Here is a 13,084-nt window from a genome sequence, read left to right as displayed (position 1 = left end):
TGGGGGTCAGTCAATTAAAAGGAGGAATGTAATACAGTTTAGATGGGTTGGTGATGGGGTTCCCCCTTCTAAATCTGATTTTCTGGACTTAATTTTTTCTTTAGGGTTTGAAGCAGCTGATCTTTATGCCTGCATACACCGGTGAAGTCCCCGGAATATGACTTAAGTTTTGTGTCATTAAATGGTCTCCAAGCTTTCTGTACAAAATGGGAGCAGAACAGACTGGAAGAGCCTTACATATTTTTCAAAACAAACACAGTCACTAGGCCGGATAAGGTTAAAAATCACCATATTAGTGAGGAATGAATCATTACCTACTGCTGATATTGTCTTCTGGCTGTCTAGATATTGTTCTGTGTTGTCTCCACTGATCAAGTTTGACCATACCAAGGGTGTTTGGGGGGGTGCCTACTCTACATTTGTGCGTCTTCATTCTAGTGGTGCAGAGACCCAGCATTTGCCCTCGGCTGCCTATATCGGTAGAGACAGGCTTCAATGTTTCTACCCGGGGCAGCCGAGGACCTGCCACAAGTGCGGGGACTTTAGGCATCTTAGTGGAGATTGCACAGTTGTTAAGTGTGCTTTATGCAATCAGACAGGCCATGTTTCAAAGGAATGTGTAAAGGTCAAGTGCTACCTTTGTGGCACTGAAGGGCACCCCTACAGCAGATGCCCAAATGCATCACACAATGTAAATGTGACGGTAGATAAGACTGTAAATGATATTGGTGATAATAGCATGTTGGAGGCAATTTTGCACCAGGAAATGTTACAGTAATTGGAGGAGAGGGCTAGTAAGTCACAGAAACAGGTGGGAGGTGGAAGCAAGATGCAGCCAGAGTCTAGTGAAGTGCCCTTTCAGACTGTGAAGAATGGAGGAAAGAAGAAGGCAAAGACAAAGCCCATAGATGTTATTTGTGCAAATAAATTCAATGTCTTGGCTTCTTCTGAGGATGAGGGGGAGGGTGAAGGTGAGATTGTGATGTTAGGTGGCAAGGAGCTTATCTTTGTCCCCAGTAAACCCAGACCTAAAAATGTGAAGAAGAGCACCAGCTTACTAGTGAGTGATGTGGCTGTGCGGGTGGAGTCTAAGGAAAAGAGGGGGAGGAATGATAGAAATACTAAGAAGGCTAAGCGAGAGTCCACTCAAAATGATCTAGAGTAGGATCCTGCTGGGACGGAGCTTAGCCAGGCATTGGAATCCTTGTTGGATGAGCAGGCTAAAGCTAGACAGGGTGAAGAAGGGAACGAGAGCCAGATGGTGGTGGAGGAAACTCCTAGTCAAGAACTTGGATGCCAGGGATTTTCTTCACTGGACCCCCTTAAGGGGATTGATGGTGAGGGTGACCCAGGTGTAGTCCCAAAGCCTCCTGATCCGGATCCTCCCCCAGAAAAGGTTGGGTGTGTGGTTGAAACTGATACCAGGGAGGTTCCTGGAACAGTGGGACTTAAGAGCCCACATGATGGGGTTGTGGCTTCTGATTCTGGTGGTGGGTGTGGGGTGGAAGAAAGTGCTGGGGAAGAGGTTGTTGTGGAGGATGATGATGTAATTCCCTTTGGTTTGTCTTGTAAGAGGGTAGGGTCCTCCGATGAGGACTGTGAGAAAGAAGTAAAGAGAAAGTAAATGGGTCCTACTTCTATAATCCAAGAACCATGTATCCCCAACCTATACGATGTGCCACCATTAATGTGGCTTCCGTGCTTTCCGAACAAGCTCGATTAATGGCCTTTGATTTTTTTCGATGCGGTTGATGTCGATTTTTTATTTTTGCAAGAGACCAGGGTAGGCGATTTGGCCACACTCCATCGGGCCAAATCTCAGTGGAGGAGGGGGCCTTCTTTCTGGTCTCTTGCGGCTGAGCTGTACGGTGGGTTGGCAGTTCTTTTTACTGGTATGGTAACTGTGCACAGGATTATAGAGTTGCAGGTAGGTAGGTGCATGGTTCTGGATGTCAACTTGAGAGGACATGACCTGAGGCTGATTAATATCTATGGGCCCCAGTCAAAGTGGGACAGGAAATGTCTTTTCAGGGAGACAAAGCTGTTTCTTTTTACAGCCCAGCAGATTGTTTTTGGAGGTGATTTTAACACCATCATTAGGCCTAAAGACAGAGGAGACACCAGAGCAACCCTGGGCTATGATTCCAACTTTTTAGTTAGTATGATTAGAGAGGCAGGTCTGGTGGATGTGCATGTTCGCCATTTCCCAGACCTCACAGGTTTCACCTATCATTGTGGTAGTCGTAGATCTAGGATAGACAGGATTTTTGTTAAGGAGTCCTCGAAAACTTTGCCTCCAGAGACAAAGCCAGTAGAGTTCTCCGATCCCATTTTTCTGAGTGTTACTTTAAATGCCTCAGAAACCCCTCAGAAAGGGCGGGGCCTTTGGCGTTTGAACTCCGAGCTCCTAAAGGAGGAGAGGGTCATACAGTCCTTTAGAGACTTTCTTCAATTACAAGAGACACTTCTGGAGGCTGGCTGGAGTAGGTCTGAGTGGTGGGAGGAGTGTAAAAAGAGGACCCAGAAATTTTTCCAAAGGCTGGTAGCCAGGAAAAGCTTGTCAAAAAGGTGCATCTACCAGAGCTTGAGAAGGAAACTTGATCTCTTGATTTCTGAGCGTGGAGATAGTGGGGAAATCTCTCGAGTGAAGGCTCAGATGAAGGAATACCAGTACAATTGTCTGTCTTCATTGATTCTGGAGAGGGATTACGGTAAATACCACTCACCGGATCCCTACCAGAGTTGCAGAAGATCAGTCGATCTGAGGGAGGTCCGGGGCCTGTATGATGAACAGGGTACTCTTCGTGAGGATAAGGAAGGTATCTTGGGAGTCATTGGGTCCTACTACTCCAACCTCTTATCTGAGCAGCCACTTATCAGAGAGAGGATGGAGCGTTTTCTGAGGGAAACACCTGGGCTTGAAGGGCTTGATCCCTCTTTTGACTCTTTGGGTAGTGATGTAACAGTGGAGGAAGTCAAGAATGCCATAGACAGTCTGTCTATGAAGAAGTCTCCAGGCCCAGATGGATTACCATCGGAATTTTATAAAGTGTTTTCTGACATCTTGGCTCCTCATCTTGTAGAGGTATTTAATGAAAGCCTGGGTGAGGGGTTGCTCCCTCCCTCTATGAGATCTTCTGTTTCTCCTTATATTGTTGTCCAAAGGTAAGGACCCAGCCCGTATTGAAAATTGGCGCCCCATCGCTCTTCTCAATACGGACAGAAAGATTCTAGCAAAGGTACTCTTCAATCGTTTGATGGAAGTTTCCGGACTGTTGCTTTCCCCATCTCAGCATTGCACCGTGAAGGGCCGTAGAACCTTTTGTGCTGTCCTTGGCGTCCAGGAGGCCGTGGAACGATGTCGTGCTGAAAAGTGGGGGAAGTATTTGCTGGCATTGGATCAGTCCAAAGCTTTTGACCGTGTGAATCATCAGTATTTGTGGACTGTATTGGAAAGGTATGGTCTTCCTGTGCGGGTGGTAGGTTGGCTGCGTGTTATTTATAATCAGGCCAAGAGCTTCCCACTGGTTAATGGCTGGGTAGGCCCTGCTTTCACTGTTGATTCGGGTGTCCGTCAGGGATGTCCTCTGAGCCCCCTTTTATATGTGTTTGCAATTGATCCTTTTGTGAGGAGGATTGAGAGTGGCACTGTAGAGGGGGTGCAGCTGGGCCCTGAGTCTCCATTGAGGGTGGTGGCCTATGCAGATGATGTCACTCTTGTCCTGTCATCTGTGGCAGAGGCACGTGACGTGGAACATCTTATCTGTGAGTACTCTGAAGCTTCGTGTTCCAGAGTCAAACAGGACAAGTGTGAAGCTTTCTGGATGGGAGAGGAAGGTGATGAGTTTGCCCTTCCGGACAGCCTCCCCCGGGCCAGCCCAGAGATCAAAATTTTAAGTATACGATTTGGCCGTGGTGATTATGCCACTCAAAATTGGGAGAAAAGGCTTGAAGATGCTACCAAGAAGGTACAGTCTTGGAGAAAGTGGCAGCTTTCTTACAGGCAGAGGATTGACTTGTGCAAAACTTACCTGATCCCTATGTTTCTCTATGTCAGCTACGTGTGCTTTTTGCCAGAATCCTTGTGGACCAGGATTAATTCTTTATTCTTCCTATTATTATGGGGGAATAGAATTAATCCAGTCAAGAGGAGGATTACTTACATGTCGAAGGAACAGGGTGGCGTAAGTATGGTCAACCCTGTGGTGTTTTTGCTTCTACCTTTATAAAATATAACCTTGGGAGTTTATTTTTAGATTCCCCCCTCGATGGGTAGAGAGCTTTTGGGCCTGGGTGTTTCCCTTCCTTGAGCTCTGGTTTGATGGTGGTCAAATGAAAAATTTTCGGGTCCGGCATGGCTACCTCCCGATCTACGTCATCTTGTGCTTGAAGATGACAAGGCGTTGGGGGCTGGAAGAGGGTGAAGTTAAAAACTTCTCCAGAAGGGAGTTGGAGAGAAGAATTTTGCGAACTCACTTCTTTGTTCCGCTGTCGCTAAGGGACTGCCCGGGTAATGTTTGCCCAGATGGGTTATCTCTGGTCAATTGTCAGAGGATCCCACTGAAGTTCAGGGACATTGCTTGGCTCTCCTTTCATGGGAAGCTTTACGTGAAGGGTAATCTCAAGTTTAAAAGTGCCGGTGATCGTGGCTGCCCGCGTGAGGAATGTCTAGGGGAGGAGGAGACGTTAGACCATTTTTTTCTTGAGTGTCCTTTCAATGTAAAAGTTTACAAGGGAGTTTCAAGAGCCATACGCATCCCGTGCCTCTCGGGGCTTAGTTACCCTGAGTGGGCTTATGGGGCATTTAAAGGGTATAGGAGATTTGATTTGACCACTATTTTTATAGTTAGCTTAGCTGTTAGACATCACACGTGGAGAGCACGGTGTCAGGTATCCCTTAGACAGAAAGTTCTCCCTTGCGAAGTGAAGGTGGAAAGCATTCTACACGAGGTGAAGAGGTTGATGGATATGGATAAGGAGAGGATGGATGCTGTTGGGTGGTCCAGGCTTTGGCGCCACCTGAAGCCTCCTTGAGTGGGTGGCAGACATCTTCTCTTCCATCTTTTGGCTATCTATTTTTCTCACTCCCTGTAGATTTTGGACTTGTTTTTTTGTTTAAAATGGTTTACATGCAGCTAAAAGCCCTTTACTTTCTCTCTACTTGAATGTAATGTAAGTGGTTTGTAGTGCTGTGGTTACATTTGTATGTTGTGTATAGTTGTGTGTTGTCTAGTATAGGCTGTTAGGCTTAACAAATTGTTAAACCATGGAAATTATATATGTAAGATTCTGTTGATTTACATTTATGATATGTTATTTTCAGCCATAATTGTGTTTTGGCTTGGTTTTATGCTTTATTTATTTATTTATTGTATGTTGCAAGTTTTCTAATAAAAGAATCAACCAGAAGAGAACAGTAGTACATGTGCCTGGGTTACACCGGGAGAGAACAGTAGTATATATATATATATATATATATATATATATATACACACACACACACAAATGCAACATATTCGGCACTCACTTTTCTTTATCTGCAACAGCCGGCGATGCCCTCTTAAAAAGTGATATATGATAGGTGCTTTCTTGTACTGAACCCCTGGCTCTATGCTAATACAAAAAAAAACAAGCGGCACTCACCGGACTTAAGAAACACTTTTTGTATTAGTGCATAAGGTGAAAACAGTTACAGCATGTTGTCCGACGTTTCAAGGCCGCAGCGGGTCTTTTTATCAAGGTGCTGGGTGATAAAAAAGACCCGCTGCAGTCTTGAAACGTCGGACAACATGCTGTAACTTTTTCCACCTTATGCACTAATACAAAAATTGTTTCTTAAGCCTGGTGAGTGCAGCTTGTTTACTTTGTATTAGCATAGAGCCAGAGCATGCCTCCCAACTATATCACTTACTAAAGAGGGACACACGCGCAGCAAAGCCGCGTGCGCTACCGGAAAGGGGGTGTGGTCTATGAAAATGGGGCGTGGCTTCATGGGAGGGCCCACGCCCCCGTTTTCATCACTGAGGGGGCATGGCCAGCGCTCTGTGAGCTGCTGGCATGCCCCTTCTCCTGTCTCCACAGAATAGACGCTGTGCGCATGTGCACAGCATCTTTTTACCGCTGCTCTGCTAAGCAGGGCAGCGATGACAGGAGCCTCCCGACTGCCCCCCCACCACGGGACACTGCGGCCCGTGGGTGGGACACCGGGCAGTCCCAAAAAAACTGGACTGTCCCTCAAAAACTGGGATAGTTGGGAGGTATGCCAGAGGCTCAGTACAGGAAAGCACCTATCATATATACCTATATATATATATATATATATATATATATACACATATATATACACATACATACATACAGTATATATACTGCATAATTGCATAATTATTTACCTAATCTGCAGCTGCTGGGTTGCAGTGTGCTGGGGCTGTGCTGAGGGCAGGCTGGAATCTGGATAGGGCCGTGCAGCTCCAGTTCGCACTCCCGAATCAGGCACTACCCCTCCATGTGCAGACTAGGGATGGCCATCGTGCCACTGCGGAAGGGTCCACCGTGTGACATCATGATGCGCGTGACCTGTCTCCGCCCCCGCACGGCTCATCTGGGAACGGAGCCCAAAGCCTGTAGCTGCAGCCCACCATGTGAGCTGATCACTGCTTGCCCGGCAGCTCTGCCGATAAAGCACAACTGCCCAGCACCTGACAGGCCCCGCCACTCTACATAAGTGGGTGTGGTTGTAAAACACCAGGGCCCACCGGTGAATCATTCCCCCAGTCCCCCAGCAGGCCAGTATGAGCCTGTATGTCATACCTAACTTAAAATAAGTTATAACATATCCTCATTAAATATGTTTCCTGGGATAAGTGCTGTCCAGAGTACCATACCTCCCAACATTGAAGATTATAAAATTGGGACTCCTCCGTGGTGAAAAGGTGGCATGGCCTCTGGGAAAGGGGGCATGGCTTTACAGGAATGCCGCTATCACGAGCCACGCCTCCTGTTTTGTAACTATTGAGGAATGCCCAGTGTTCTGTGAGCTGCTGGCATGCCCCCAGTCCCTCTGTCTCCCATGAATACATGTTGTAAGCAAGTGACAGGTGGCCTCCCAACTGCCCCCCCTCCACCACGGGACACTGCGGCCCGCAGGTGGGACAGTGCCCAAAAAATGGGACTGTCCTGCAAAAATCGGGACAGTTGGGAGGTATGAGATTACAGAAGGTATTTTTATAGGCCCCAAGATAAGAGAATTACAGTATATTAAAAGATGGATTTTTTGAAGGAGATGCGATTGAAGTTGCAAAAGCTGCATGGTAGAGTTTCAAAAATGTCTGCACAAACCTTTTAGGGAACTGGAAGGCCAAAAACTGTTATAAAATATGAGGTTATTCTTCTTCTGTCTTACAAAGCAATGGGGTACAATACGTAATTAAATATTAATTTTTTGGACTCTCACTTGGTGTTTTTTCCAGAAAACATGGGTGTGGTCAGGTGAGCGCTGAACATGGTGAGCGGTTTCTAATATGGAAATACTCTATCTAGAAAGTTAGTCCCAATTTGCTGGCTGACTACTGCCAAACTCTGGATAGAGGAAAGTACAGCAGAATTGAGCTACTATTTAAACTGCAAGTTTGTCTTTGTGATGTGTATGTACTGTAAAGATATGTTGTTGTTTTTTTTAAATAAAGTTGCATGTCATTCAAACTCCTTACCTGATGGAGACATTTCACATGCATATTTGCATTTAGCGCCCACATATCCCCTCATTTTATAGGCTGTATCACACTAGATTGTTTTTAATCTTTCACTGAAGTATTTCATTGGTTCCACTAGGGAGAACATCACCTAAAATCCTTCCCCACCTACCCTCTGGAACTGACACCTCTACAATTTATTGGTTTATTGGAAACTCCATCTTGTTAGACTGAATCTATCTCACCAAAATGATCTCCCAATCCCCACTAAGATCAAACAAAACAAGCATCTAAGAGAGACTGAGAGACCCCAAGTACGTTTATCATATCATCTTTTGGGATTGTAATACTGTACAAGAACATTGAGAGTCACAACATGTGGAATTTTCACAAGGCGTACACATGCATTCGCACACTTACACGGGGCAGGTTTTCTCCCTGGGAAGTGACTATCTGATCGCAGACCTCTGCAAATTTGCAGCACAGCGATCAGGTCTGAATCGTACTATCAGACTGTACTACTTTGACCCTTTTTTCAGATGCACAGTGAGTTCTATGCCAGTTTGCATCGCTTTTCCTGCATGATTTCACCCTGTACATGCTAGGAATGTGAATACTGTACATGCACATGCGCCTATGCAGACCAGTAACATTTTGAAAGTATCAAACTTGACAACCTGAGATGCAGAATGGGAGTGTGGAGGGGCTTATTCGCACATGCGAAGTTCAGTAATGGTGCAAATGCGATTTATGCAGATAAGCAAGAGATTGTATTTTCCATTCTTTTTTAGTTAGGTCCTTTACAGCCATTTTACAACCAACTCTGCATCAACCCTTTTAAGAGCAAATATATAGCAATGCCCAGCGCCATAAAGAGGGTGGTGTGGCCAGTGCCGTCGCACAGGGCAGAGTGCCCTGGGGGCGGCACCCTCACTGCCCCTGGCTCTGGCTAGCAGGGTGCCATTCGTAACCATTATATAGGGGCAATTCAATTAAAAGCAAAGCCTGTGATGTGCTGTCAGAATGCTTGGAAACACTACTAATGGCACCACATCACAGACACAACATCGCACCTTATACCTGGCATCCCCATATTGGTACTCAGAAAATTAGAGCGATCTTGGTCTGCCATAATTATCCGTGATGTGTGCAGCTGCCAGACATCACAGATAATTGCGCATTTAATCTTTACCTTTTACATGCACAAGTTTCACAACAGTCAACACTAATTGAAAAATGCACACTGCCAGTTCATATTTCAGGGTTTTTTTTTTCCACCTGGTAAATAATAGGAAACCAAGGGGTCTATTTACTAAGCCTTGGATGGAGATAAAGTGGATGGAGATAAAGTACCAGCCAATCAGACCCTAACTGTAATTTTTCAAACCCAGTCTGTGACATGGCAGTTAGGAGATGATTGGATGGTACTTTATTTCCATCCACTTTATAGACCCCCAAGATTGTTATTCCACAATTCTTTTACGTATCCTAATCCACAGACAACACAAAAATACGCAAGATGATACCTCTTTTTACGGTATCTCTGTATGAACACAAGTGCAACATTAACTACAGTACGTGTGTTTTTGTTTGACGTCTTCAATGATAGTTTTAAAATTGAAGCCAGATTTGTTCTTGTTTATATTTCATGCCTTTGCACAAATGAGCTATAGTATGACAACTGGGTTAGAATTTGCTATGCTAAGTATGTAAAATGGAAGTAAAATATTTCCTGTGTTTATTTTTACAAAAAGGTACTCTGTAGCTATGAAATCATTATTCGTTTTCGTTTCAACTGTATTATCGAAAGCTTTAAAATGCCATGTTTAAGAGAACAGCCCTGAAGGCAGAAGCAGCCTTTAGTTATCCTGCAGTGTCTGACAAATAAGGTATTTGATTAGATGCAATTGTCTTGTCATGGATTTGTAACACTAACAGTTTCCCTGATTCCAACTGTGCTAATTTAGTCACAACATACAAGTGAAATGTTATATAAATAAAATTGAAAAATCAGTTATAATAATGCCTTTCATTTTTAAAAGCCAAGGTAATATCTCGCCAGGGGCCAGGGTGGTGAAAAAGCAGGGATTACAATCTGGCACTAGTTAGCAAAATACCCAAAAGGCCAGTCAAAGTAATGTTTTATTTCTGAACTTCCAAGAAACATTGAAATCAGTAAATCACCCTAGCCTAAAAGTACTAGTAAATAGCTTAAATAGTTCTTGTAACTGTAAAAATAGCAACTATACAGCATATATTATTCTAAAGTCCATATTCTTTTTTTCCACAGATAGTTGAATATTTAAGATTTAGGGCATTTTTTTTAAATGCAGATGTTTACTTTTAACTTATTTTACAATTTTAAAAAGCATCCATATTTGTTCTAAATGTATAATACACTATGTAAAGGTATAGTACACTCTGTCAAGATATAATACATTCTGTAAAGGTATAATATACTCTGTAAAGGTATAATATGCTCTTTAAAGGTTTAATACACGCTGTTAAGGTATAATACACTCTGAAATGGTATAACACATTCTGTAAAGGTATAATACACTCCGTAAAGGTATAATACACCCTGTAAAGGTATAATACATAATTTAAAGATATAATACACTTTGTAAAATATGATCATCTTCATCCAAAAATGGTCAGTTGAGAAACTGTTATACAAAGCATTGCAGTGACATTTAGATTCTCTGCGAAAGGTGTTTGTCTTAACTCAGACCAATGTTTAATTGTCTACCCCTCCCCTTTAGAATGTAAGCTCTCACGAGCAGGGCCCTCTTCCCTCATGTGCTTATCCTTTCTTACTTTAATAATCTTCAACTGCACCACATCCAGCAGTCTTCTGCCACCTGATACATCAGCAGATGACACTGGAATAAGTAACTATGTTTATTTACCCTGTACTTGTCCTATACTGTCATCAACTGTAAGTTGCTGTTTTCCTGTTTGATTATTTGTTTATGTACTCTGTAATTGGGCGCTGCGGAACCCTTGTGGCGCCATATAAATAAATGATAATAATAATAATAATAATAATAATAATAATAATTGTCATCACAAAAGTGGTATTGAATTATTGGGACTTTAGCTGTTATTTAGCCCTTTTCAGGCATTATAATTTTAACTTAAATGAGTTTTTCATTTATTTGACTCATATTCTTGAAAAATCAAGATACTTGTAGATATTTTTTAACACTGCACAGAACAAAGTTTAAAACTTCAATGTTTTATATTCTTGATAAAAAAATGTATGTATAATGTATGATAAAGTGATAATATAAATGTTCTGAAAAAAACAGTGTTTTCTTATGGCTCCCTTGTAGACACTTAACAGAACCAGAAAACTAAACATTTCATTGGTTTCTCTTATATTTCAGAATGCCAAAGTATTTTTTGAGGTACCATATATGTCTACCATTATATAATAGAATTGCTATTTATGTGCTTACCTTCCTATTTTCTACCATCACAATATGTTTAAGCAATATTCTAAAATATATTGTATGTGATTTCCTTCAAAACGACACTACAGTATCACAATAACATGACATTATAATGTTAAACAAACAAAACAGTTCTTACCTCCTCCATTCTTATAGCAGAGAAAGGGGAATCTCCAGACATTGGCCAGATCCACTGAAAACCCAACAACTGAAAGAAGAAAGTCTATTTTCTTGCCCCAGTGCTCTCTCTCTTGCTCTTCCACTACTGGTGCTTCATATTTGAGAGACGACTCTGGGACAATGATTGTGTTGTTCGTGTACTGGACTCCATTCTGGTCCTTGACTAGGATAAGTTCAACATCTTTCTTTTCTGGGGCAGACTCATTGAAGGGGGCCACAGCTGAGAGTTTGTGGTCAGACTGGCCCTGTTTGTGCATTTTGGCTTTCAGCATCTTAAAATCAGCAGGTGACGAGTTCTATCTGTCTACAATGACTAACCAGAGGTATTATAATTGTACTGACTGTGGATCTTCTTTTTCTTCTTCCTGGAAAGCTAACAAAAGAAAAATTATTATTATTATTATTATTATTATTATTATTATTACTACTACTACTATATTCCGCGTATGAAAATATTTTGATACAAATTATTAAATTCAATTTTTATTCAATAACTTAAGATCAGCTTTGCAAACAATGGTTCAAATTTGTGTTTTTAATGTGTTTCTTTATAGGTAATCTTAGCTCATTATTACAATATAAAACTATGGCAAAACTGGTTAAGCATTTTTGCAAAGTAATATTCAATATATTGCTGTATTAGAAAATTAAAATTTAGCTAATAAACTTTGCTATCAATAGGCAGATTTTTATATGTTATTACTATAACTGCATAAAACACTAGTGTAGTCTGTAAATTCTATAAAACTCCTAATTAGTTTTATCATCCATCATCCCCTTAGCATGCTACCTGCATTGAGTTCTGCAGCTGCTGTCGTACAGGTTATCATCATATGAACTGAGACTTACCAAATTGAAGAAGGTAGAAAGAAGGGCTCAGGATCATCTACAAGCTTCTATTTGGCTATGTGGAATGGTGTGTTGCCATCTCTATTCTTTCCATTGTCTTCTTATTTTCAGGTGACCTTTCCCTCTGGCAAGTGGGGACTTTGTGATTCCTCTGTTATGAGAAAACTGTGAAGAAAAGAAAGATGCCAGCTTTTTAAACCAATGCTCCACTCACTGCACGTGCTGTGTGTTAAACCAAGACACCCACTGGAGATAATGGAAACTGAGCAGTGCCACCTGCTGGACATATGGAAATAATTAGCTGCATTACAGAGGAAACATTTCTTGTGTTTAAACTATGGAAGAGAAGATTTGTATTTGGCTCTTTTTTTGAAAAGCCATCAGGAAATAAATGAAGGAAATGACTCTATATCTTCTGCGCATCATGCATTTTATGGACATATAGGCAATCTGGCATATGTAAGATAATGTGCCCTTGGGGTGGTTTGGCCAATTGCTTTAAGAAGGAAGAGAGATTATCTGGATCATTTCAAGTGTAATGCATATTGACAGTCACACCGTCACAAAACAGAGTGAGACAGATTCCAGTCACTACCCCTAGTACACCTTTCCAAGCTTTTACTGTATATAGTAAAATGACAAATAAGGTCATCTATAAAACACATCAATATATTCCAGGTTTGTTATGAGTAGAATACATGGAATATGTTGCTTCCATACAGTTAAACAATAATAGTGTTGTTCTAGATAAATGGTACAAATACGTAATAAATACTTATGTTAGATCATAATTTAAAGCAGATTCTCCCCCGGAGATTGTGGAAAATGTTTCTTTCACGTCTTGTGTAACATGCATTTTTTTTTATATACTGTATGTTACTTTATCTTGTACAGATAATAACTCGTTTT

General features: G+C 41.9%; 1 protein-coding gene across 1 annotated transcript in view; it reads right to left on the bottom strand.

The window, feature by feature from the left end:
* SLC6A2 (solute carrier family 6 member 2) overlaps window positions 1-12,538 on the bottom strand; it is a 488,933-nt gene extending 476,395 nt beyond the window's left edge. Inside the window, exons 1-2 of the mRNA XM_063945285.1 lie at window positions 12,176-12,538; window positions 11,286-11,699 (exon numbers count right to left, since the gene is read on the bottom strand). Coding sequence (XP_063801355.1) covers window positions 11,286-11,598 — 313 coding nt within the window. The 5' untranslated portion in view covers window positions 11,599-11,699; window positions 12,176-12,538. The remainder of the gene's footprint in view (window positions 1-11,285; window positions 11,700-12,175) is intronic.
* Between the last annotated feature and the right edge of the window lie 546 nt (window positions 12,539-13,084).

Source organism: Pseudophryne corroboree, chromosome 11, assembly GCF_028390025.1.
Source record: "Pseudophryne corroboree isolate aPseCor3 chromosome 11, aPseCor3.hap2, whole genome shotgun sequence".
Taxonomy (NCBI): domain Eukaryota; kingdom Metazoa; phylum Chordata; class Amphibia; order Anura; family Myobatrachidae; genus Pseudophryne; species Pseudophryne corroboree.
This window is presented reverse-complemented; position numbering and strand designations above follow the sequence as displayed.